At 43.9% G+C, this 26,565-nt stretch overlaps 1 protein-coding gene and 1 pseudogene across 1 annotated transcript in view; both read left to right on the top strand.

Moving 5' to 3' along the window:
* Positions 1–5,579: 5,579 nt before the first annotated feature.
* MECP2 (methyl-CpG binding protein 2) overlaps positions 5,580–26,565 on the top strand; it is a 67,920-nt gene continuing 46,934 nt past the window's right edge. Inside the window, exon 1 of the mRNA XM_064371507.1 lies at positions 5,580–5,685. Coding sequence (XP_064227577.1) covers positions 5,627–5,685 — 59 coding nt within the window. The 5' untranslated portion in view covers positions 5,580–5,626. The remainder of the gene's footprint in view (positions 5,686–26,565) is intronic.
* LOC105707116 (RNA guanine-N7 methyltransferase-activating subunit-like protein) lies at positions 14,173–25,251 on the top strand (annotated as a pseudogene).

The following is a 26,565-nucleotide window of genomic DNA, read 5'->3' as shown; positions in this document are numbered from 1 at the left end:
CTTAAAATGTTTTAGTCCCATTTTCTTAAATGACCCACTTTTAATTCTAATAGTAAATAATTCTGATTATAGTATATTTTTCTACTTTACAACGGCAAGTGTGAAATTGTATAACTTAAGTCCCTTCTATTCAGTCTAAGGAATTTAGCAAGATTCTCTTCACTATTTTGTAATCTTTCAAAAACTTCTCGATTTCTAGTCTTGTACATTACTCTTTCCAATCTAGATTTAACTTGTTGTAGCCCATGACACTTCTTGAATTTTGATCGAGGCAAAGAATTTCCAGAGTCATTTATGAAGAATGAACACTTTTATAATGTTGATGGTTCCCTTCCAGGAATATGGTAGTGTCTGCTGTTTTTTTAAGGTCTTCTTTTATGTTTTTCGGTAAAGTCTGACAGCTTTCTGATACAGGTTTTGACATTTCTTATTAAGTTTATTCCCAACTGCTTTATAACTTTTGTCGTGAGAGTGAGTTGAATCTTTTTTTCCTCATTACATTTTCCAGCTTTTTATTACTGGCCGTGTTTATATGCCTGCATCCTAAGACCAGGGAATTGACTTGAAATAGGCCTTTCTCCTCGCAGTGAAGCACCAAGGATGAGGTTCAAAAGAGAATGGAAGAAGGATGTATGTGGGTTTTTTTTTTTTTTTAACTGACACATATTTAGGGAGTATAATTTGATATTTCCATATGTATTTACATTGCACAATGATCCAAGCAGGGGAGTTAATGTATCTATCGCCTTATGCATGCACCATTTCTTTGCCGTGAGAACTTGCAAAAGCCTCTTTTCTAGGTATTTTGTAACATACAATATATTACTGTCGACCATAGTCGCCCTGCTGTGCAATAGAACAACAGATTTTTTTTTTAAATCGAGTCTCACTCTGTCACCCAGGCTGGAGTGCAGTGGTGTGATATCGGCTCACTGGAACCTCTGCCTCCCGGGTTCAAGCGATTCTCCTGCCTCAGCCTCCTGAGTAGCTGGGACTACAGGCACCTACCACCAAGCCCAGCTAATTTTTGTATTTTTACTGGAGATGGGGTTTCATCATGTTGGCCAGGCTGGTCTCGAACTCCTGACCTCAAGTGATCCACCCACCTTGGCCTCCCAAAGTGCTGGGATTACAGGTGTGAGCCACTGTATCCAGCCAAAACACCAGAATTTATTTATCTTATCTAATAATAACTTTGTACCTGCTGACCAACCTCTCCCTGTTCTCCTCTCCCCATCCTCTCCCCAGTCTCTGGTAACTACTGTTCTACTCTCTGCTTCTATGATATTAACTCTTTTTTGTTTTTGAGATTCCACATATGAGTGAGATCATGTGGTATTTGTCTTTCTGTTTCTGGTTTATATCCCTTAACATGATGTCCTCCAGGTTCATTCATGTTGTTGTAAGTGACAGGATTTCATTCTTTTTTTTTATGGCCAAATAGTATTCCACTGTGCATATGTACCACATTTTCCTTATCTATTAATCTGTTGATGGACACCTAAGTTGATTCTATATCTTGGGTATTGTGAATAGTCTTGCAATAAAAATGGGAGTGCAGATATCTCTTCCACGTACTGATTTCATTTCCTTTGGATATATACCCGTAGTAGGATTGCTGGATCAGATGGTAGTTCTATTTTTAATTTCTTGAGGAACCTCCATACCATTCTCCATAGTGACTATACTAATTTACTACCCCACCAACAGTATGAAAGTATTCCCTTTTCTCTACATCTTTGCCAACTTATCTTCTTTTGTCTTTTTGATTAAAGCCATTCTAGCTGAATTGAAGGGGTATCTCATTATGCTTTTGATTTGCATTTCCCTGATGATGAGTGATGTTGAACATATTTCCGCTCCCTCCCTTCCTCCCTCCCTCACTCCTTCCTTCCTTCTTTCTCTCTCTTTTTCTCTTTCTCCCTCTCCCTCCCTTTCTTCCCTTCCTTCCCTTCCTTTCATTTCTTTCCTTCCTTCTCTTTTTTTGAGACAGGGTCTCACTCTGTCACCCAGGCCAGAGTGCGATGGCACAATCCTAGCTCATTGCAGCCTCAAACTCCTGGGCTAAAGTGAGCCTCCTACCCCAGCCTCCCAAGTAGCTGAGATGACAGGTGTGCACCACCATGCCTGGCTAATTTTTTATTTTTTTAGAGACAGCAGTCTTGTCATGTTAACCAGGCTGGTCTTGAACTCTTGGACTCAAGTGATCTTCCCACCTTGGCCTCTGGGATTACAGGTGTGAGCCACGGTGCCTGGAGAGCCTTTTTCCATATACCTGTTGGTCAGTTGAATGTCTTCTTTTGAGAAATGTCTATTTAGGTCTTTTGCCCTCCCCCCCACTTTTTTTTTAAGAGACAGGGTCTTGCTTTGTTGCCTAGGCTAGAGTGCAGTGTGCAATCATAAGTTACTGTAGTCTCAAACTCTTGGGCTCAAGTGATCCTTCCACCTCAGCTTTCCAGGGAGGTGGAAGTACAGGTGTGTGCCACCACATCTGGCTAATTTTTAATTTTTTTTGTAAAGACGGGGTCTTGTTTCTTGCTATGTTGCCCAGGCTTGTCTTGAACTCCAGTTCTCTGATTTTTAAAAAAATCAGAGAAATAAGTAGATGTTGAATTTTAGCAAATACTTTTTCTGCATCTATTGAAATAATTATGTGGTGTTTTTCCTCTTGTTTGTTGAGTTTCCAATTTTAAACCATATTTGCTTTCTTAAGCTAAAACTCAACTTGGTTGTGGTAGATCATACACTGCAGGGTTCAGTTTCTTTGTCTAGATTTTAAAACTTATCTCCACATCTTGTGTCATACTCTTCTTGGCTCATTGTAGTAGATATATTAGTCTAGTAAAGTAAGTTTGGAGACATTTCTTTCTTTTCTGTTTATGATTGGAGTTGCCCACTCATTAAAGATTTGGTAGAAGTCATCCGTAAAGCCCTCTTTGTCTGTTTCTCTCTCTCTCTCTCTCTCTCCCCCGCCCCCCGGTTGTGTGTGTGTGTGTGTGTGTGTGTGTGTGTGTGTCTGTGTGGCTCTGTGTAGGGGAGTGGGTAGGTTTTTAAATACATAGTCAATTTAATTTCATTGTGGTTACACGGATTTTCTTTTTCTAGAGTTTGTTTTGGTAAGCTGTACTTTCCTAGGAATTTATTCATTTTGCTTGTTTTCAAATTTACTGACACACAGTTCATAATAAAACCTTTTAATGAGTAATATAATTTACTTTTCTATTTTCTCTTTATATCCAGCTTGTTAGAGGCTTGGCTTTTGTTTTTCAGCATTTCAAAGAAGCAGTTTTAACATTTTCTCCATTCTTTCTATCATTTGTTTCTATTTCCTTCTTTTTCTTTCTTCTACTTTTCCAGGTTTGCTCTGTCGTTTCTTTATGGCTTCTTGAACTGGACGTTCAGCTTGGTGACTTGTTGGCTGCTTCAGCTGCATCCCTGTACTTCAGCATCACACACCCAATGGCTTACTCGACATCTTCACTTTCACACCACTGGGCACCCCAAGCTTAATATGGCCAAAGCAGAACTCTTGATGTACACATCTGAACATGTGCTCTTTCTGTAGTCCTCCCCACCGTGGTGAAAGGCACCCTTATTCCCCCAGGTGCCCAGGCCCCAATCTCAGGTATCATCCTTGGTTCTTCTCTTTCTCTGTGCCTTACATCCAATCCTTTTGCTCAATTTTGAAAATACTATCTTGAATCTCACAACTTCTCAGAGCTGCACTGCTACCACCGTAGTTAAAGCCACCATCATCTCTCTCTCTCTCCCCTAGACTGTTCCAGGGCCTTGCAACTAGCCTTGTGCCATAGTTCTGTCTCATCACATCCAGTTCTCCACTCTACACCTGCAACATAGATCAGAGGATGTCAGCTTCTGGCTCAAAATCCTCTGAGGGGTTCTCATGTTAGAATAAACTCTCGGTTCTGGCTGGGCCCAGTGGCTCACGCCTGTAGTCCCAGCACTTTGGAAGGCCAAAGCAGGCAGATCACTTGAACTCAGAAGTTTGAGACCAGTCTGGGCAACACAGTGAAACTCCATCTCTCCCAAAAATACAAAAACTTAGCCAGATGTGGTGGTGCGCATCTGTGGTCCCAGCTACTTAGGATGCTGAGGAGGGAGGATTGCTTCAAGCTCAGGGTGGATGTTGCAGTGAGCCAAGATTGCACCACTGCACTGCAGCCTGAGCAACAGAATGAGACCCCATCTCAAAAAAAAAAAGAATGAACTCCCAGTTCTCATAGTGGCCCCGACTGCCTCTCCAATCACATTCCCTACCACTCTCCAGCAACACTGACCTCCTTGTTAGTCCCCAACATGCCAGGCATAGTCTCTCCTCATGGCCTTTGAACTTGCCTGGAACGTTCTTTCCCCAGATATTCATATGGGGGAGGAAAATGAGGGTGAAAACCAATAGCTATCTAAATAGCATTCCCTTCACTCTTACTTTATCCTTCTCAAAGCCTTTCTCACTATGTGAAATTCTATATTAGACTTATTTGTATGCTGGTATGACTCTTCCCGGCAAGAATGTTAGTTTGCTGTCTGTTCAGTACTGTGCACCCAGAACCTGGAAGAGCGCCTGGCACATAGCAGGTAGTCAATAAATGAATGGGGGCAGGCAGCCAAATCAGAACCAGGTTTTCTTGCTAAGCACAGAACTAACACAAAGATCATTGCATGGATTGGATAATGACTGGCATCAGGGTAAGGTCCCCTTAACAAACATTCCTCTCCTGAACACCTGGTCGGCTAACACTTTTTCCACACTCTTATTTTCCCAAAACTCAGTGGCTGGATCTCAGCTCCCAAATCACATCTTCCAGGAAGACCTAAGTGCAGCTTTCTCTGCGCTCCTTATTCACACCTCCACCAAACCATCTGATCCAACAATGGCAGGTGTCACGAGGCCTTGGCATGCACTCTCTTCCCCCGTCAGAGTTCTGCGAAGGCCAGGGTTGGGATTTGTTGTCAGTTTATTCCCCGCCCCTATGAGCGTAAGCACCCGGCAGGCTCAGATGAAATAATGCAACGAGTAGGCCTCTGAAACCAAGGCCCCTCAGCTGGAGCAACGTCAGGCTCCAGGGCGGGCAACTTTGCTGCTTCTGCTGAAGATGGTGATGTTGAGAAAATGTGGCTGCAATGAAACCCTTTTGCAGCGCACTCGGTGCATCTGTGGACAGAGCGTCAATCGCCCCTCAGGCGTCCCAAGCCTAGGCCTTCACTTGCCCCAGCATCCGCAAGGGCCCATTAATCCTTAACATTCAAATTCCGCCCACTAAACCAGCCCCTCCGCGCCCAAGCCTCCTCTGTTCCCCAAACGACGGTCGAAAGCAGCCAATGAACAGCCAGAGGGGTCTGCCCCCTTTTCCCTGGCCGAAATGGACAGAAAATCTCGCCAATTGACGACATCACCGCCGAGACTCCCCGCCCCAACCCGGCCGCCCCAGCCAATGACGGCTGGGCTCGCAGCTGCGCCGGGGGCGGGGCGCGGGCGCGCAGGTGCAGCAGCGCGCGGGCCGGCCGGGAGGGCGGGGCGCGACGTCGGCCGTGCGGGGTCCCGGCGTCGGCGGCGCGCGCGCTCCCTCCTCTCGGAGAGAGGGCTGTGGTAAAAGCCGTCCGGAAAATGGCCGCCGCCGCCGCCGCGCCGAGCGGAGGAGGAGGAGGAGGCGAGGAGGAGAGACTGTGAGTGGGACCGCCGTGGCCGCGGGCGGGGACCCTTGCTGGGGGGCGGGGGACAGGGGCGGGACGTGGCGCGGGAGGGGCCCGCGGGGTCGGACGACACGGCTGGCGGATGGCGTCCCTCCTCTCTACCCTCCCCCTCCCTCCGCCGGTGGCGACTCTACCCCTCGGCCCGTCACCCGTGCTCGCGGGTGACCGTCCTCGGCGCGGCCTCCCCGGAGCCTCCTTCGCCTGGCGCACCTCTTCCTCCCGCCCTCGGCGCGCATCTCGGCCCCCGGCCCCGCGGGCGCCCCTGTCGCCGGGGCTTCGCCTGTCGGGGCTGCGCGCGCTCCTGCCCTTCTCGGGGCTTTGGGCCGCGGCGTCGTCGCGCGCCCGCGGCCCCGGTCTCTCCCTGGATCGCGCTCTCCCCTCTCCCTCCCTCGCGCGCCCCCTCTCCCGTTACTCGGCCCCCCCCACCGGCGCGCGTGCGCACTTCGCCTCCCGTCGGGAGAGTGCGCCACAAGAGCTCCTGCGCTCTCACCCCCATCTCCGGGCTTTGCCTCCCCCTCCTTCTCGCCCATTCCATGGATTTCTGCCCCCACTGCGAGCGAGTCGGTCCACCAGCTCCTTTCCCCATCTAGCAGGAACAAGTAGGTGGGGATTCTTGTCCACAAAAGGGACTAGACGTTGTGTTCTGGGTCCCGCAACTCATCATAAAGAGGTGGTTATAGTTCCCATCAGGAGCCGTGGGTAGGGTACTGTGCGTCCAGCAGCACCCGAGGCTCTTCGGCGCCTGAGGCTCTTCGTTGTGAGCGTGTCCCCAGGGTGCTCAGAGGTTCTTTGGGGGTGCTATGGCCTCGGAGTGTGAGCACCCTCCCATCCTACCCCCCCATTCGCCGGCGATCTTCCAGTTACATAAGTGGAGTGGGACCTAGTAGGTAACGGGCTCTCATCGCCCTGGAGCGCTCCGGATTACCGGTACGAGATGGGGCAAGTTCATGGCGACGCTGTGGCTACTGTTCATTGTGCCCGAAAGGTTATTCTCTGTTCAGTTTGGTTATGACCGAATCACCCACACTGAAACTCAGATGACTTTTATGTAGCAGTGGCAGTGTTTCTGTGGTTTTTATGAAGAGTTTAAAAAGACTGCTCTCTCAGGGGAGACCGTTTATGACATTGATAAGTATGGACTCCGAAGGGGAAAAAGCTCATTCTGGAATCGCTCTGTGGGGGTTGCTTCTGTTGTGAGTGTGTTCGGGTGTGGGTCGGTCACAGCAGAAATGGGCTCCACCACAAAATTGATATTCCTGACTCATGGTCAGGCAGATGTATACTTCTGCTTATTTTTCCAGGAACGAGAATGGGCTCTGCCGAGCCTTTCACAGGTTGTCTGTATGCTGTGTGGGATCAGTACCCCAAACTGTTGAGATAACATGATCGAATTCAAGGGTTGGTTGATAATCCAGGAACCAAACCTACTTGAATGTGGTATTGAGGGGCTTGAACGTTGTAGGACTCTTCTAAGTTTTAGGCATTTTGTTATACTGTAAAGATGAAGGATATACGGCCTCGGTAGTGTCGTTGCAGTAATAGGTAATTATCACTCTAGGGAATTTTGGATTCTGTGCCTGGGATGTTCATCTGTGTCTCAGCAATTTCAGTTAATAACCAGAGTCAGCTGACCTCTTGGGTCTTTTGAAATATGCTAGGTCCCTATAATAAGACAGGGTCTGGATTTTTTCATCTTTTGGGAATTTCCACCAAGGATTTAGGAAAATAGGCTTATTTATGGGCTTTTCAGGATTTCTGTTTCAAATCCCAGTCAGGAAGCCTAGGAAACACTTGCTTTTATTTTCTTACCTGGATATGTCAGAACCTTAAATAACACGATCAATCTAGAAGTAGTAAGTACAGTTATTAAAATAAGTCACCAGAGGTCACCCATTCGTGGCAGGTCAGCTAGGTGGCTGATCACTGGAATACAGTCACATCCCCAGGTAGACACACAAGCCTAACTTGATGATCATAAAGTTTGTACATCTCAACTTGAGACATGACAAGTTGAGGTCTCTGCTTTGTTCTTCATAGTTGGCAGTTTGTCTCCCTGGTACCCCTCCAGTTAGCTGTTTGTCACACGCCTAGCCCTTTCAACAGCGCAGGCAGCTTCCAGAGTATAGTTTTCTCTGCAGAGTGCCTGTTGGAGGGGTACCTCCCTTTCCATTGTCCTAATGGCTTGAAGAAACCGACGATGGCTTTCTTGTTAGCACTGGCCTATCAAACCTTTCTATTGCCTGTTATTAAAATTTTGCCTGGAATGCTTTAAACTTAGAGTACTGGGTCTTTGTTTCACCTGATTGATAGGAGAGTATCATGCCGTATTCAACTTTTGTGCTGTTGAAATCCTGAGGTAGGTCTGGGGCCAGGCACAGACCTCTGTGTGTTCAAAGGGTTATGGTGCTTGCATTGTGTGTGTATGTGTTTGTGATTTCCAACCAGAGTCGTTTCCCATGCCTTCCCTGCCTCTGTGCAGTCTCATCTAGTGGGGCAGGGAGGCATGCTGTGGAGTTTGAAAAAAAAAAACAAAAAAACTGGCTAGATGAATTTAATAGGATGTTGCCCCTCCAGAACATTCCTCCTATGTGGAGATGGAACGAGAAGTTCATTTCTTTAACCTAAAATAAAGAACAACAGAGATAAAATTGTTAGTTCCTTACTGGAGCCTGGTTTCCACTGCGAATGTACCTGCTTGGGACTCTGCATGATAAATGATGTGCCCTGGAACCTGAAATCTTTTATTAAGGGTAATATCAGCAGAAATCTTCTAATTAGCTAAGAGCAGTTTGTTCTCAGGCTGCCCGAGTTACCTCGGAGGAGGAGAGAATCTCAGAAAATGTTTGGTATTTCTAGTAACCAGTGTTTTCAGTGTGGGGGGTAAAGTACAGTCCTAGACTGGCCAGTTCCAAAGAGTGTGGCAGGACACCTGCTTGTTTTCCCTGCCCTCTGCTATGGTGACATCCATGCAGACCAGTTTTTCATTGCTGGCAGACGCGATCTTCTTTTCTTGGGTAGAGCATGATCACAACTGCGATGGAAGGACCTTGTCCTCAGTGCTTCCATACCAGCCCTGTCCAGTGAAACTCCCGCTGTCCCAGCAAGCCCCTGTGCGTGTGCATCATTCCGGGTGGACAAGATATGAACAGGTCCCTTTTCTTTCGGCTTGCTTAAGTAGAAGTTGTGCTCTTCTGCTTTTACCTGTTCTCTTCTGCCTTTCTCTTGCAAGAAACCTTTTCCTGTCAAAAGCTTGGTTTGCGTGCTATTGCTTAAGTAGTTTGGTTCCACCACTTTGATACTGTGTATGGTGTGTGGGATAACTGAGTGAGAGCCAGAATTGGGGGCTGGACAGGGCATCCCCACTCCCACATTAAAGGGGGGAATGACCGTTTCATTAGAGAATAAAGCCTGGTATAACTTCTTCAAGGCACATGTATGCTGGGTCTGCTGGCGTGTGAATGTGTCCCTACTGTGGTATCTGGCTGTTCTGCAGTTACTGTAGATACTGTAGTCTGGGCTCTCATATTGCTCCTGAAGCTGACAGGACCAAGCCTTAGTAAGGATGCACTTGTCTTCCTTGCCTAAGAGCTAGGGGTGTTTTTTCTTCGTGTGTGTGTGTGTGTGTGTGTGTGTGTGCATTTTCTTTATTAGATTTCAGCAACTGCTCTATTTTCTGACTCTTTTTGACATGAAATCTTAATCAATGATCTTAAACTTTAAGAACTAGAAGGATCCTTACTCTAGCACCATCAGTTTACAAACAAACAAAAAAACTTGTGTCTCTGATAAATGTGTTGCCCTTCTTCTGGGTTTGATTACATGAGTAATGGTGTGAATAGTCTCTAAGTTGTACATTCTGATCTTTTGTTTTTAGCCTAAAGATAAAAGTGCCGGGGTGGGCACAGTGACTCATACCTGTAATCCCAGCACTTTGGGAGGCCAAGGCAGATAGATCCACAAGGTCGGGAGTTCGAGACCAGCCTGATGAAATTCTGTCCCTACTAAAAATACAAAAATTAGCTGGGCACAGCGTTTACGGGGGAGGGGGTGGGGGTGTGTGCTTGTAATCCCAGCCACTCAGGAGGCTGAGGCAGGAGAATCGCTTGAAGCCAGGAGGTGTAGGTTGCAGTGAGCCAAGATGGTGCCACTACACTCTAGCCTGGGCAGCAGAGCAAGACTACGTCTCAAAAAAGAAAAAAAAAAAGGCTTGGTGCGGTGGCTCACGCCTGTAATTCCAGCACTCTGGGAGGCTGGGACGGGCAGATCGTGAGGTCAGGAGATCGAGACCATCCTGGCCAACATGGTGAAACCCTGTCTCTACTAAAAATATTTTAAAAAATAGCTGGGCATGGTGCTGCATGCCTGTAGTACCAGCTACTCAGGAGGCTGAGGCAGGAGAATTGCTTGAACCCAGGAGGCGGAGATTACAGTGAGCTGAGATTGTGCCATTGCACTACAGCCTGGGCGACAGTGCGACACTCTGTCTCAAAAAAAAAAAAGTGCTACTCTTGGACCAGCATAGTATCAGAAATTAGCTAGTTAATATGGGGCAATTTAGGTTTTAAAAAGGGAATGATGGTTATCTTAATGACAAAAAAGGTACTGACAAAAGGCCTTTTTTGAACCTGGGTTCAAAAGCAAAAGAGAAACTATCAAACTAGTAACTCAGTTTGTTGAACATCAAGATTGACTGATCTGAGAGGCTTAAAAGCGATTGCTCTGAAGTAGACTTGCATGTTTTGGATGATGGCTTTGGGTCTCCTAGAGCACTTGGTTTCCCTTGGTGCTGATTTTTTTCTCTCAGGATTAAAGCCCCTCTTTACGTGATGTTACAGCAGCTCATCGCAACTTCATTCAGCTGCTTGAAAAAGAAGGGAGACCGCCTCTAGGTTCCATGTGGTATTTCAGGGATGGTATTTTGATGTTGCATATTCTCTTGAACATGTATTCTCTCCCTAAGAATTTCTGTGTGACGTGATAGAAGAAATACTTGCCAGAAATCACCACTTTTATGTGCTTTTATAGTGTTGAAGTGTCCCCTAGAGGTGACAAGACTTGTGATAGTGTTGATTCTAACAAGCATGAATCTTTCCTTTATTTTAGCACTGTGTGTTATGTGCCAGTAATTTGCAGTTTATCCTTTGTTTCTAGCTAGGTAAGCTGGGAAATAGCATGGTATTTGTCTATGTGTTTATCTTCAAAATGTCCCAAGTAGCCCTGGGAAAAAGGTCGTGCAGCTCAATGGGGGCTTTCAACTTACAATTTTCTTTGTTTTAGGCTCCATAAAAATACAGACTCACCAGTTCCTGCTTTGATGTGACATGTGACTCCCCAGAATACACCTTGCTTCTGTAGACCAGCTCCAACAGGATTCCATGGTAGCTGGGATGTTAGGGCTCAGGTAAGTAACCTTCCTTTTTTTTTTTTAGTATATGTCCTGGTTTGGCCATCTGTTTTTAAAAAAAAAGGAAAAAAGATATACTACTCTTGGACAGTATAAAAGTACCCCAAAGACTAAAGACATAACTGTGCCAAACTGTGCCATATAATAAAAAAAAGTCACTTCCCTGAGCCCTGAAAGGTCAGTTTGGGTAGGGTTACTTGGTAGCCTTGGTAGCCATCTGGGGGCGGGCGTCAGATTAGAGCCGGAACTGGTGATCTGCAACTTCAGTTCACCTTGAAACAGATCAGCTGAGCCAAGAGCACTTGCACTGAGCCCTTCTCCTGCGTTGCTGCTGTTGCCTAGCAGTCTGCAGCATGTGTTTGCTTCGGTTTGGGGGAAATGGCTTAGTGGTCAACATTAATGAGCAGTGGTAATGCATTTTCAGATATGGGAACTGGTATGTTGTTGGTCCCCTAGAGGGACACCCTCCTGAGAACTGTCGCAGAACAGCAGGGCCCATGGCTACTGTCGTGTGCTTGCCACGCTCCTCCCATGGCAACTAAAGAAAGTACCCAGATATACATCCAGTTCTTGAGACTCTAGAGGAGGATGAGTACTTTGTAAAAGGCTGGGGGCTCAAGTTATTCTAGATCTGACACTCAGGTGCTCTGTCAGCTGCACTTTGAACCACTTGGCACCATTGTGTGGACTTTAGTTTTATAAAAATGAATGGTTCCTTAATTTCTCAACCTTCAGGCTCGACATCTCAAGCTGTTGTTTTTTTTTTTCTTGATTAGTGGTCAACTCCACATTTGATGTTTTGACATGTGGATTTCAAAACTTATGTGTGGTAAAGCAGAATGTTTCAATTGAATTTCCCATTTTTTTTCCCTAAGCAAAAAATGTTAGTTTTCACATATGCTGCCATTGTGATTCCAACTGAGGCCCTAAGTGGTTCGCGTTGTGTCTCTCAAGTGGTTTCCGACACCTCACTGTGAAGCTGGTAGACATCCATAAGAAATAGCTTGTTGAGGGATTACGTGAGGGCAAGGTTTGGCTGAAGGAGAATCGAAGGTGTGGAAGGAAGCAAAGAGCATCACACTGCCTCCGAATCTCAAATTTGATTCTACTCCTGATCCTGTGACTCAAATTCTCGTTCTCCTTTACTGCTGCGGGGTGTGCTCTGGGCCTGGCTGACAGGACGTTCTTTGTACTCCACACATTTATGCTGGTGGGAGTTGGATGGCTAGTGCTTTGTGCTTTGTCTCAGAAATTGTGTGGACTAAATGTAATATGGGCAGTGAATGGGTTTTTCTGGAAGGTGTTAGGCTTGGAGGGTGGTTAGGGTTTTTTTCTTTATTTTTTTTCTTTTTAGACGGAGTTTCTCTCTTGTTGCCCAGGCTGGAGTGCAGTGGTGCGATCTTGGCTCACTGCAGCCTCCGCCTCCTGGGTTCAAGCAATTATCCTGCCTCAGCCTCCCAAGTAGCTGGAATTTCAGGCATGTACCACCACGCCCGGCTAATTTTGTATTTTTAGTAGAGATGGGGTTTCATCGTGTTGGTCAGGCTGGTCTTGAACTCCTGACCTCAGGTGATCTGCCCACCTCTGCCTCCCAAAATGCTGGGATTACAGGCATAAGCCATCGTGCCTCGCTGGTTTGAGTTTTTAAGTCTTTTTCTCCGATTACAAATGGATTTTTTTTTTTTTTTTTTTTTTTTGAGGCAAAGTCTCACTTTGTCACCCAGGCTGGAGTGCAGTGGCATGATCTCGGGTCACCGCAACCTCCACCTTCCGGGTTCAAGCAATTCCCCTGTCTCAGCCTCCCGAGTAGCTGGGACCACAGGCATGTTCTACCACGCCCAGCTAATTTTTTGTATTTTAGTAGAGATGACAGTTCACCATGTTGGCCAGGATAGTCTTGATCTCCTGACCTTGTGATTCACCTGCCTCGGCCTCCCAAAGTGCTGGGATTACAGACGTCAGTCACCACGCCCGGCCAGGAATGGATTTTATAAAACAGGCAGGGGTGACACCATAGTTTCTCCTAAGAAATGTACAGAGAGTTCAACCTGAGGAAGCTAATTGAAAGTAAACTTTAAAAAACAAATATAGAACTAGATAAATAAATGGTGGTGGCAACAACAACAAATATAGAAAGAGGAGATTTTTAAAAATATCTTATTGCTTATAAATGGGAAATATGTAGCCATTTGAGCTTCAAAGAACTTTGAGGGAATTCTCAAAGGTCAGTACCTGTCTTTAGTAGATAAATGCTTGATATCTATTTTTCTTCTTTTGCTTTTTAAAGAATTACAAAAATAGTATATGGATTTATAGAAAAATCAAACCACTTAAAAATTTATCAGGTGGCTGGGTAAAGTGGCTCACACCTGTAATCCCAGCACCTTGGGAGGCTGAGGCGGGTGGATCACCTGAGGTCAGGAGTTCGAGACCAGCCTGGCTAATATGGTGAAACCCCGACTCTACTAAAAATACAAAAATTAGTTGGCTGTGGTGGCTTGCACCTGTAGTCCCAGCTACTTGGAAGGCTGAGGCAGGAGAATCGCTTGAACCTGGGAGGCGGAGGTTGCAGTGAGCCAAGATCACGCCACTGCACTCCAGCCTGGGCAACAGAGTGAGACTCTGTCTCAAAACAAAAAAAAATCACCAGGTAAAAAAATGAAAGCTCCCTGCTTATTCTCTGCTCCCACTACCCAAAATAACCACTGTTAATAGTGTAACATAGATCCTTCTACATCTTCTAAGACTAAACTGTGTACTTTTTGTGTTTGTGACTAACAAACAGGATGGTGTTTTGTTGTTGTTTTTGAGACAGAGTCTCGCTCTGTTGCCCAGGCTGGAGTGCAGTGGTGCAATCTTGGCTCACTGCAAACTCTGCCTCCCGGGTTCAAGCTATTCTCGTGCCTCATCCTCCCTAGTAGCTGGGATTACAGGCGCCCGCCACCAAGCCTGGCTAATTTTTGTATTTTTAGTAGAGACAAGGTTTCACCGTGTTGGCCACGCTGGTCTTGAACTCCTGACCTCGGGTGATCCGCCAGCCTTGGCCTCCCAAAGTGCTGGGATTACAGGCGTGAGCCACTGCGCCCAACCTCAGGATGGTGTTATATATGCGTATACTGCATTTATCCATCTCATATATTCATCTCTGCCTCATTTCTTTTAAATAGCAGTGTAGTCCAGGGCTGATTTACCATCCTGCATTTCATTGTCTCTCTGTTGGATTTCCTAGTGGTTTGTTATTAAAAATACTACAGGATTGAAATTCCTCATTTGCCAGTCTTTTTGAAGAATGGCTGCCTAGACTTGGAATTTCTGGTGGGTACCACCACATCACTGTCCAAAATGACTATCCCAGTTCCCACAATATTCTAAGAAAGTGCCATTATCCCATACCCTCCAGAATTGGAATATACATCTTTTAAATTGGTGCTGCTTGGATTATTACTGAGGCTAAACCTCAGTAATCATTGTCACAGCTCTTAATGTATTAAAGATGTTAACTCTTTGTCATGCAGATATTTTCCTATTTTGTCATATGTCTTGGTTCTTGTCTTTCTGATACAGAAAATTTCTGTTATGATTTCTTCTTTTTTATACTTAGGAAATCCTTTCCTACTCTTAACAGATCAATAGTCACCTATATTTTCTTCCTAAAATATCTGATGATGTATTATAATTATACACACACATTTAATACATATAAAAAGGTCAGATGCGGTGGTTCATGCCTGGAATCTCTGCACTTTGGGAGGCTTAGGTGGGTGGATCGCCTGAGGTCAGAAGTTTGAGACCAGCCTGGCCAACATAGTGAAAACCCGTCTTTACTAAAAATACAAAAATTAGCCAGGCGTGGTGGTGGGCGCCTGTAATCTTAGCTGCTGGGGAGACTGAGGCAGGGGAATCGCTTGAACCTGGGAGGCGGAGGTTGTAGTGAGCCAAGATCACACCACTGCACTTTAGCCTGGGCTACAGAGTGAGACTCTGTATTTAAAAAAAAAAAAAAAAAAAAGAATTTTATAGGTAAGTTGTCCTGTGCTTTTCCTATGATTAAAAAAAAAAACCTGTTTTGTATTTAACTTTGGGGTGGGATGAGGTTTAGAGCCCGCTTAGCCAGTTGTGTCTAAGAGACTTGGTGAACCAGTCAGTCCAGTCTTCACCTTTAACAAATGCCGAATTCTTCAAGTGAGCAAAATATCTCTTAAACTTTTTCCTATTTTCTCTATAAAGTTGTTTTTTTCTGAATTTTTTCTTTGTGATGCTTGATGGCCGGCCTGTCAGCAGACAGTTCATTTACCCAACAAATATTTGAGCATCTGCTTCAAGCCAGGACAGTGCTGAGCCCTAGAAGTGATACCTTCTCCTTGTCTGGGGTTGGGGCTACAGTGCTCATTCCAGAAGACTTAAGAAAATAGCAGATCGTCACAAAAGTAGGTTTTAGATAAACGAGGAGGAATCCAGAGGGTTGTGTATATGTGTTTTAAATCTGACATAAGTTGGAACTTTAAGGTAGACTGTGACAGCCTAGTTTGTTTTCCAGCTCATGTAATTGTGGGCTGATTTTTGTCTTAAATTATGATAATGGTAACTTTTTTCTGTTGAAACTATTTTATATTCATCTAGCTTGGTTGGGATGCAATAAAAGTTTTATACTGGTAAAAATGATAGTTTTTAATTTTCTATGATGATTTTGAAACTTTTCTGTAACAGCTGATAAAAATAAAGACAGAGGCTGGGTGTGGTGACTAGTGCCTGTAGTCCCAGCCACTCGGAGGATGAGGCAGGAGGATCACATGAACCCAGGAGTTTTAGGCTACAGTGAGCCATCATCACACCGCTGCACTCTAGCCTGGGCAGCCTTGTTCTTTAGAGTCAGACCCTGTCTCTTTAAAAGAAAAAGAAAAAAGCCTTTTTTTTACTGAACGTATTTTTAGGTTAGCAAGTGTAATTTTTGTGAATTACGTTATTTAAATCTAATAAATATCCTCAAAACAAGCAGGATTCTGATTTGGATTGAAAATATTTTTTACTTAAAGGAAGAGGGATAGAATAAATTACATTATTAAGGAAAAAGCTTCTTGTATAAGGCTGGGGGTTTTAAATGATTTTTTGAACAGTTAGATAGACAATACAGAATTTAAAAGGTGGTATAAAAAGTAATATGGGGCTGGGTGCAGTGGCTTTTGCCTGTAATCCCAGCACTTTGGGAGGCCAAGGCGGGGGAATCACTTGAGGTCACGGGTTTGAGACCAGCCTGGCCAAAGTGGCGAAACCTCATCTTTACTAAAAATACAAAAATTAGCCAGGCATGGTGGCACATGCCTGTAATTCCAGCTACTTGGGAGGCTGAGGCAGGAGAATCATTTGAGCCCTGGAGGCGGAGGATGCCGTGAACCAAGATCATGCCATTGCACTCCAGCCTGGATGACAAGAGTGAAATTCCATCTCAAAAAAAAAAAAAAGTTATATGGTAAAGTCTCTCTGTTACCCTGTCCCCAAACATTCATTTCTTTCCCTGGAGGCAGCCACTATTACCAGTTTCTTTAAAAAAAAAAAAAAAAAAAGTGTGAAGGGGCTCCATTACGTTGGAGGGCTGGAGTGGTCTGGAGTTCCACGGCGTGGTGGGCTAGAGGCCACCTCTCCTGTGGCCTCTTAGTGTCTCGAGGGCGGGGTTTGGCCCGAGCTGGATAGAGACAGCCCTCTGCTGATTTAAGCAACCTAAACATTAAGCAATACAGCTGCCTCAAATCCTTGGGAATTTCAGAATGACTGACACTGCTGAAGCTGTTCCAAACTTTGAAGAGATGTTTGCTAGTAGATTCGCAGAAGACGACAAGGAATATCAGGAATACCAAAACGCCCTCCTGAGTGCCCTCCAATTGTTGAGGAATGGAATAGCAGAGCTGGTGGGAACCAAAGAGACAGAGGCAACCGATTGCAAGATAACAGACAGTTCAGAGGCAGGGACAGCAGATAGGGGTGGCCAAGTGACAATCGATCCAATCAGTGTCACGGATGATCCTGGGGTAACAATTACCCGCAACACAGACAAGAACCTTACTGTCCCCACCAATATGGACATTATGGCTACAACCAGCAGCTTCCTTACGGTTACTACTGATAGAAATGTTGGCAGCTTTTAGTAAAAGCGTTTACTCTGTTACCATGACGAAAGTTTGGGTGTCTTCTGTTGGTCATAGTTTTACATCTGATTTTAGAGAATGGATTATTTTTTGGAAGTTGAGACTTAAAAAAAAAAGATCTTTCTTTCGAGATACGATGGTTGCTGGTAATACCTGAAATTGTGGATAATATTGCTTGACTTCTACCTCAGAGTCTTCCTTGTTTCACGACGTAATAGTGCTTTGAGTTTGGTATATTTTCTTGTTTGACCTCTAGGAAATCTTTGTTTTACACAGAAATAAAATTTTAAAGTAGAAAATACTTGCTTTTACTTTGTAAGGTAAGAGAGTATCCATATACTTAGATGTGCTCGTCTCTAAAATTTTAGAAGTTAATACAATCGGCTCATGAATGCACAGCTGTGCTTCTTGTGAAAGATTGTACATAACATCAGCAGTTGAAAGATAAAACAATTGCTTTATCTTTTTTTGCTTTTGTTACGTGACTGTGGTACTTTGTGATTCCTTACTCTATAGATGATGAGTCAGCTCCACATTTATTTGGGTCTCTTTAGAGGGAATCAGTAATAAAGCTGTAGAATAAGGAAGGAATCATTGTCAATTTGTGTCTTGATCTGGTGGTGGTTGGGATTAGGGTAACATTTTATATACCCACTAAGGCTTTTCGCTAACAACATAGGTCAAAATTCACACACAGAAAAATTTTAACTCTGTGATGTTCAAACTTTCATTTTTAATCCTGTAAATAATGCTGCATTTCGGTCGTTCTTACTTTTTTGCTGTTTAATGTGGGCTGATTTTACAATGTTAAATTCACTTCCAGATGCATACCTCTGCTGCTTTCTCTTCCATAAATAGTGATGCTATAAACTTCGTTTCACAGAGATCATTCTATTTCAAATCATTTTAATGGTTATTACAACAATGGTTTCATTCAAATAAAATTTTTAAAAAATGTGTGTGTGCATGCACGTGTGTGTAAATTTTTATTATGATAAAATATATATAACAATTTGCAATTTTAATCATTTTGACTATACAGTTCAGTGGCACTGAGTACAGTCACGTTGTTGTAAAACCACCAACATCCATCTCTAAAACCTTTCGTCTTGCAAAACTGAAATTCCATACCCATTAAACACTAACTCCCAGTTCTCCCTTTCTCCCCCCACCACCCCCCCAAGCAACTACTGTTCTACTTTTTGTCTCTATTGGACATATTTTTGTGTGTTTGGGTTTGTGTATATATTTTACATGCGCGTATACATACACAAGGGTATGTGGGAGTTGTGTTTTTATACACACTATAAAATATTGTGCATATTTGTTTGTTTTAGTTAATGCATCCTAGAGATTATTAGGAATAATTTCATAGAGAGCCATATGATTCTTATTAAGGGTTGGGTTTAAATAGTCTATTATGGATGTACTACAATTTATGTAACCAGTTTTTAAATTTTTTATTTATTGTTTTTAGATTTTTTTAGAGATGGGATCTCACTCTATTACCCAGATTGGAGTGCAGCAGCGTGATCATAGCTCACTGCAGCCTTGAACTCTGGGGCTCATGTGATCCTCCCACCTCAGGCTCCCTTGTAGCTGGGACTACAGGTATGTGCCACCGTGCCTGGCTAAATTTTTTATTTTTGGTAGACACGGGGTCTCACTTTGTTGCCCAGGCTGGTCTTGAACTCCTGGGCTTGAGTAATCCTCCTGCCTTGGCCTCTCAAAGTGCTGGGATTACAACCATGAGCCATGCAGCCTGACAAGAGTGGCCTTTGAATTGCAGACTTAAAGAAAAAGTTGTATATGAGTAGATAAGCATACAAATTTATGACTGCAATACTATTTGTAGAGATCAGAGAGCTGTTAGGCTAGGAAGAAGTTTTTAGCAATTAGAACTAGAAAGCAAGACTTTGGAAACTTCCATTTATTCATAAGAGACCTCATCTGAGCAGGGCATGTGAGGCAGGTCCTTTTTACTTGACGGGGAACTTCAGCCAGTTCTGGTTTGTGAATCTTGAAGAAAGTGGAGCATTTTGATTTTGGGAGCATTCTAGGTGGTGTTAGCTCCTTTGTACTTGGGACTGGAGAGTCTCCCTCTGCTGCTGGACCTTCTGCCTCTTTTGTGCTGTAATATGCATAAGAGGTATCCTGGAAGTATTCAGGACCAGGTTGCGGTTGTTTCGTTGTTCCGGGACTGTTGAACCCTTTATATATATAGCAGCACTTTATTTAAGCTGTGCTAATGGGGCATCTATTATGTGTCAGTTACTGTGCTAGCTGCTGGAAACTTTCCTACCCTCAGCAGTCTTCTGGTCTAATGGGACTTACAGACAGGCAAATGGGCTATGACTTTACAAGAGGCTAACTTTTGTGATGGAGAGACATTCCAGCCACTAAGGGAGCACATAAAAATCAAAGGAGAGCCCACCAAGACTTGGGAGGTGGGGGTCAGGGAAGACACTTCTTTGAAAAAAGGCTTCTAAGACCTGAACATAAGGAAACATTAACTAGGTTAAGGAGAATGCATTAGTGGGGAGAGATGCATAGTCATCTGGAAGGGCCAGTATGTGTAGAGGCTCAGACAGGAGAGAATCTCTCTGGCCCATTCAGAGTAGTTCAGTATGTGAAGACGAGGTAGGAATAACCAGCCAGGACATGTGGAGAGAAACATTTTTCTTTTCAGATTGTGCAGTTAACAGGTGTTCAGGCATCACTGCTTCAGATGTGCCACATAGGCTCAGCTTTCCTTCCAGGCTCTGTCACACTCACTCTCAGATGTTCCCTGGGGCCCAGAAGGCAGTGTGAGGTGCTCAGCCCATCAATGCTGTCCCTTTCCATCCCACCTGATCCACTGGGCCCTTGGGGCCCCCACTCCACTCCAGGTCTCTTCACAGAACGTTCTTTCCCTTCACTTCTGTGCCAGGAGACCCGGGAGACTCATGGGGACAGGGCATCATCTTCTCCAGCACAATTCATTCTCTAATACACAAAAGTGCTGGGCTGTGAGAAGGTCAGGAGCTTGCATGGAATGGGAGTCAGCTATGGTACAAAGTGCACTGCTTAGTTCTGTTTTTTTTATTTTTTATTTATTTTTTATTTTTACATATGACTTTGATGGTGAAAGAAGCAGTATGTGAGCAAGCTCGTTCCTGTCTTATCATCTTATCAAGTACCAGGTCCACTCTGATGAGCCCTTGTGGGCAGCACTGCTGTAACTCCCCAAGCCTGGGCTCAGGAGGTGGGACTTAAGCCCTGTTCCAGGCTCCTTCTCCATGCCAGCTACTCTTAAACCATGCCTCGTGTCATTCTAAGGTCCTGTCTTCCCATAGTCTTCCCCTACCCTCTTCCTCCCCGGCCTCTACGCTCAGTTCAAGTAATAGCTACTTGGGTACTTTTCACCCAGACTTAGGAAATGTTAGCAGTTTGCCATATTCCTGTCAGGCCTCTTTTATGAAACTCAGGACAGATTCAGCTGAATCCCAGCCCTATGGTTGCACTCTCTGTCTGCTCTGCTTCCCCAAGGTAGCCTGTCCCTTAAAGGTGACCGTGATATTCCCCGTGCAAGGTTTTTGTTGTATTACAGATGACAACATGGAATAAAGTGTTTTGCAAATTTACGGGATGATATCCTACTATAGGAAACATCCTACAACTTACTCTTTTCACTCAACACTTCACTTTTGAACCTGGTCCATGTTGCTCCGTGCAGACCATGTTCATTCATTTGGTATGTCTCCTTGTGCCATAGAAGTACTTTTACAACAGAAGCCTGACCATAGCCACGAGGGAGAAGGAGATTGTAGAGAAACAAGGATTGGCATCTGGTTTATGTTTATATCCTTTAGTTCTTTTAACCGAGAAGATGTTTTTATTTCCATGTTTGTGAAAGCTTTCCACAAAAAAAGCATCCATTTTCTAGACTTATTAATAGGGCAGTCCAAATGTTTTATTTTTAGATTCGAAAGAAAGCAAAGTAGGCTTCTGAGATATATACGTTTCCCTTTGTCCCTGTCTCCTTTGCAACATTCCACATTGCTGCTTAAACTTGAACTTGAGCACTTTCAAGCATGTGCTTACTTTCTATGTGTGAATCGTTTTTTTAAACATTAAAGCATTTTTGGCTGGGCGCAGTGGCTCACGCCTGTAATCCTAGCACTTTGGAAGGCTGAGGTGGGTGGATCACTTGAGGTCAGCAGTTCAGGACCAGCCTGGCCAATATGGTGAAACCCCATCTCTACTAAAAATACAAAAATGGCTGGGCCTGGTGGCTCACGCCTGTAATCCCAGCACTTTGGGAGGCTGAGGCAGGCGGATCACGAGGTCTGGAGTTCAGGACCAACTCCATCTGGAGTTCAGGCCTGCCCAACATGGTGAAACCCTGTCTCTACTAAAAATACAAAAATAGCTGGGTGTGGTGGCACACACCTGTAGTCCCAGCAACTCGGGAGGCTGAGGGAGAAGAATCGCTTGAACCTGGGAGGTGGAGGTTGCAGTGAGCCGAGATCATTTCACTGTACTCAGCCTGGGTGACAGAGTGAGACTCTGTCTAGAAACAAAAAAATTAGCTGGGTATGGTGGTATGTGCCTGTAATCCTTGCTACTCAGGAGGCTGAGGCAGGAGAATCACTTGAACCCAGGAGGTGGAGGTTGCAGTGAGCAGAGATCATGCCACTGCACTCCAGCCTAGGTGATAGAGCGAGACTGTCTCAAAAAAATAAAAATAAATAAAAGCCCTTTGGTAGTATGTAAGTTTTGACATTACTTTGATAAGTTGTATTTTAAATTTTTCTACACATAATAACTTATTTTAAAAATACAAGTTTCCGTGTGCCTTTGGATTTTGTGTTTTTGTAAACAGCAGAAGGTATTAGTCCATATTAAACAGTAATTTGTTCTAATATTTTCAGCTGTTTTTGAAATTACACTTGGCAAAAAAATAGACAAATGTCTGCAGTTGTGACAGTTTGTCTTTTTGTTCTTTTTAACTCCAGAATAAATAATTCTAGTGAGTTTTTTTCTTGGCTTGTAAGAACATGGGAATGATTACAGTCATAACACTTAAGTAGTTGGGGAAGGTTGAACGTCTGTAATCAATTGTGTAAAATTTCCTGCTCATCCTTCCAGGTTGTTTAAGACAAAACAAAAAAATACATGGTATTTATTAAGCTCTTATAAAATTTATTACAAAAGTAAAACATCATCATAGAAAATTTTGAAAATGCATATAGGTACAAAGATAAAAAATTAGGCCAGGCATGTGGTGGCTCACATATGTAATCCCAGCACTTCAGGAGGCAGAGGTGGGAGGATCTTTTGAGCCCAGGAGTTCAAAACCAGCCTAAGCAACATATTGAGACCCTATCTTTACAAAAATATTATAAAACAAAATAAAATCACTCTGGCGATTCCACTATCCAAAGAAAACTGCTGTTAATATTTGGTGTGTATCTTTCTAGACCAAGGCCTTCAACCTGGATTGAGAATTCAGGGCGAGGGTCTGTGACCTTGGATGGGAAAAACATTCGATCTTTATTTTCACTAATCTCTCTGAAGATCCAGATTTTTAGCCAGGCATGGTGGTTTACGCCTGTAACCCCAGCGCTTTGGAAGGCCGGGGCAGGTGGAGCGCTTGAGCCCGGGAGTTTGAGACCAGCCTGGGCGACGTAGTGATACCCTGTCTCTTTAAAAAAAAAAAAAAATCCAGCCAGACACTGTGGCTCATGCCTGTAATCCCAGCATTTTGGGAGGCTGAGGCTGGTGGATCACCTGAGGTCAGGAGTTCGAGACCAGCCTGACCAACATGGTGAAACCCCCGTCTCTACTAAAAATACAAAAATTGGCTGGGCTTGGTGACAGGTGCCTGAAATCCCATTGCAGTCCAGCCTGGGTGACAAGAGCGAGACTCTCTCTCAAAAAAAAAAAAAAAAAAAAAAAAATTACAGATTTTCTTCAATGACAGTTGTAAACAGCAGACCATGGTAGTATTAGGTATACCAGTGACTGTCACCAGTAGGGATCAAAGATGCTCTCATGTTATATTGTAGTTACAGATATTTTATGTGCCTATCACTGCTTCAAACTTAGGCTAATTATTAGACCCATCTCTAGATCTGGTTATTTAATGATTTACTGAGGAGCACATATTATTTGAGTACCAACTCTTGAAATATGTTATTAGTTTCTATGCAGTTTACACATTTCAAAACATTCTTCTGAGGAGGGGTCCAGAAGGCCAAAAGAGTCCATGGCAGAAAAAGGTTAAGAACACCTGTTCTGTACTTTATACCATGTGACTATAAATAAACAGACGTTAAGACAGGTGTGGTGGCGCACACCTGTAGTTCCACCTATTTGGGAGGCTGAGGTGGGAAGATCACTTGAACCCAGGAGTTTGAGGCCAACCTGGGCAACATAGCAAGACCCTGTCTCTTGAACAAAAACCAGTCAGCACTTGACTAGTCAGTTAGTGGGGGGGAACCCAGGTACAGTTAAAGGAGTCAAAATTACACTTAAACTTAGGTCATCTTACTATATCAAACATTTATTAACATGTTTAGTGTTTTGTGTATATTATGCGAAGTGTAAATGCAACTAAAACTGTTTAACACTACTTGAGACCGCATAAATTGGTGCATAATAGCCTAAAAGTTACTTTTGCTGTTGGCATTTTAAACATCCTTTCTAGAGTCTTCCTTATCTGCCTATAAGCATGTACACATGTTGTTTTGAGACAAGGTCTGTCGCCCAAGCTGGAGTGCAGTGATGTGATCACAGCTCACTACAGCCTCGACCTCTTGGGTGCAACTGATCCTCCTACTCAGCCTCCCAAGTAGGTGGGACTTCAGGTGCCCACTACCACGCCCAGCTAATTTTTGTATTTTTTTTTTTAGAGATGGAGTGTCGTCATGTTGCCCAGACTGGTCTCAAACTCCTGAGCCCAAATGATCCTTCCGCCTCAGCCTCCCAAAGTGCCGGGATTACAAGTGTGCACCTCCGTGCCTGGCTCACATACTGTTTTAGATGAATGAGATCATATATGTGCTGTTGTAACTTGCCTTCTTTCCTCAACAAAATGTTGTAAATATCCATGTCCATAAAAATAGACTTAAATCTTCACTTTTCCCCAAAATGAAAATAACTTACTTGCATTTTCTTTCTGTTGTTTTGTTTTTGTTTTTCTTTTTGTTTTTCTTTTGAGACAGGCTCTTGCTCTGTCTCTCAGGCTGGAGTGCAGTAACGGAGTCACAGCTCACTACAGCTTCTACCTCCGGTTTCAAGTAATCCTCCTATCTCAGCCTCCCAGATAGCTAAGACTACAGGCACAGTCCTCTATGCCTGGTTAATTTTTAAAAATTTTTTTGTAGAAATGGAATTTCACTGTGTTGCCCAGGCTGGTCTCAAACTGATGACCTCAAGTGATCCTCCTGCCTTCGCTTCCCAAAGTACTGGGATTACAGTCAGGAGCCACTGTGCCCAGACTGCATTTTCTTATTATAAAAGTAATACATGTTCAATGGACAAAAAATTTTCAGAAAATATGCAAAGATGAAAAGCAAAAATTGTCCATAAATCTGTCATCTACAGATAAAGATAATAGTTGGATCATGTTTTCTACCATCATTTTTAGTAACCACGTAACATTTCATCGTATGGCTATGCCTTGATTTAATTAAGAGGCATTTCCATTATTTCTGCATTTTCATGACTCTGAAGGATGATATGCCTGCCTGCTGATGGCTCCAACTCTGTTCTGCATCTCAGACGTCTCTCTTGAGCTCCAAATGTGATGACCTCTTCAGCATTTACTTGAGTTGCTCATAAGTATCTCAAATTTAACCAGTCCCAAACAGTCTTGATTTTTTTCCCCCTTCAAACCTATTCCTCCTGTTGTCTCTATTTCAGTAAACAACATCAACATCCACCCAGTTACTCAGCCTAAAATTCTAGGAGTCATCCTTGATACTGCTTTTGGTTTTGTTTTTTTTTTTGAGATGGAGTCTCATTCTTGTCTTCTAGGCTGGAGTGCAATGGTGCAATCTTGGTTCACTGCAACCTCTGCCTTCTGGGTTCAAGCAATTCTGCCCCAGCCTCCTGAGTAGCTGGGATTACAGGTGCCTGCCACCATGCCCGACTAATTTTTTGAATTTTTAGTAGAGGTGGGGTTTCACTATGTTAATCAGGCTGGTCTTGAACTCCTGACCTCAGGTGATTCGCCCACCTTGGCCTCCCAAAGTGTTGGGATTACAGGCGTGAGCCACTAGACCCACCCTGATTCTGCTCTTTGTCTAATCATCCCTGAATCTGTCAGCAGGTCATGTTAGGCCAGCACTTCTCAGCATCTGCACTGATAGTATGCTAGTCCAAACCACAAAACGCCTCTCAGAGGGATGCAGCAGGACTTTGTTGTAACTGTTTTTTTTTTTAATTGTAGAATTATTTTATAACTTCAAGTGTAAGGATGACCTTTCTTTTTTTAATTTTATTTCTTAATGTTTTATTTCCATAGGTTTTTGGGGAACAGGTGGTATTTGATTACATGAGTAAGTTCTTTAGTGGTGATTTGTGAAATTTTGGTACACCCATCACCTGAGCAGTATACACTGAACCCAATTTGTAGTCTTTTTTTTTTTTTGCGCGACAGAGTCTTGCTCTGTCACCAGGTGCCAGGCTGGAGTGCAGTGGTGCAATCTTGGCTCACTGCAACATCTGTCTCCCAGGTTCAAGCAATTCTCCTGCTTCAGCCTCCCAAGTAGCTGGGACCACAGGTGTGCGCCACCACGCCCAGCTAATTTTTGTATTTTTTTTTTTTTTTTTTTTTTTTTTAGTAAGAGACGAGGTTTCACTGTGGTCTCTATCTCTTGACCTCAAGATCTGCCTGCATTGGCCTCCCAAAGTGCTGGGATTGCAGGCGTGAGCCACCATGCCTGGCCAATTTGTAGTCTTTTATCCCTCATCCCCGTCCCAGCCTTTCCCTCGAGTCCCCAAAGTCTGTTGTATCATTCTGATGCCTTTCTATCCTCATAGCTTAGTTCCCACTTGCGAGTAAGAACATACAGTGTTTGGTTTTCCATTCCTGAGTTACTTCACTTAGAGTAATAGTCTCCAAGTCCATTCAGGTTGCTGTGAATGCCATTAAGTCATTCCTTTTTATGGCTGAGAAGTATTCGTGTGTGTGTGTGTGTGTGTGTATGTCACAATTTCTAATTTCTTTATTCATTTGTTGATTGATGGGCATTTGGACTGGTTCTATATTTTTGTAATTGCAAATTGTGCTGCTATAAACATGCGTGTGGACGTATCATT

Source organism: Aotus nancymaae, unplaced genomic scaffold, assembly GCF_030222135.1.
Source record: "Aotus nancymaae isolate 86718 unplaced genomic scaffold, 86718_ANA_hifiasm-v0.15.2.pri h1tg000138l, whole genome shotgun sequence".
Taxonomy (NCBI): Eukaryota; Metazoa; Chordata; class Mammalia; order Primates; family Aotidae; genus Aotus; species Aotus nancymaae.
Note: the sequence above shows the minus strand (reverse complement) of the source record. Positions and strands in the feature narration are given on the sequence as shown.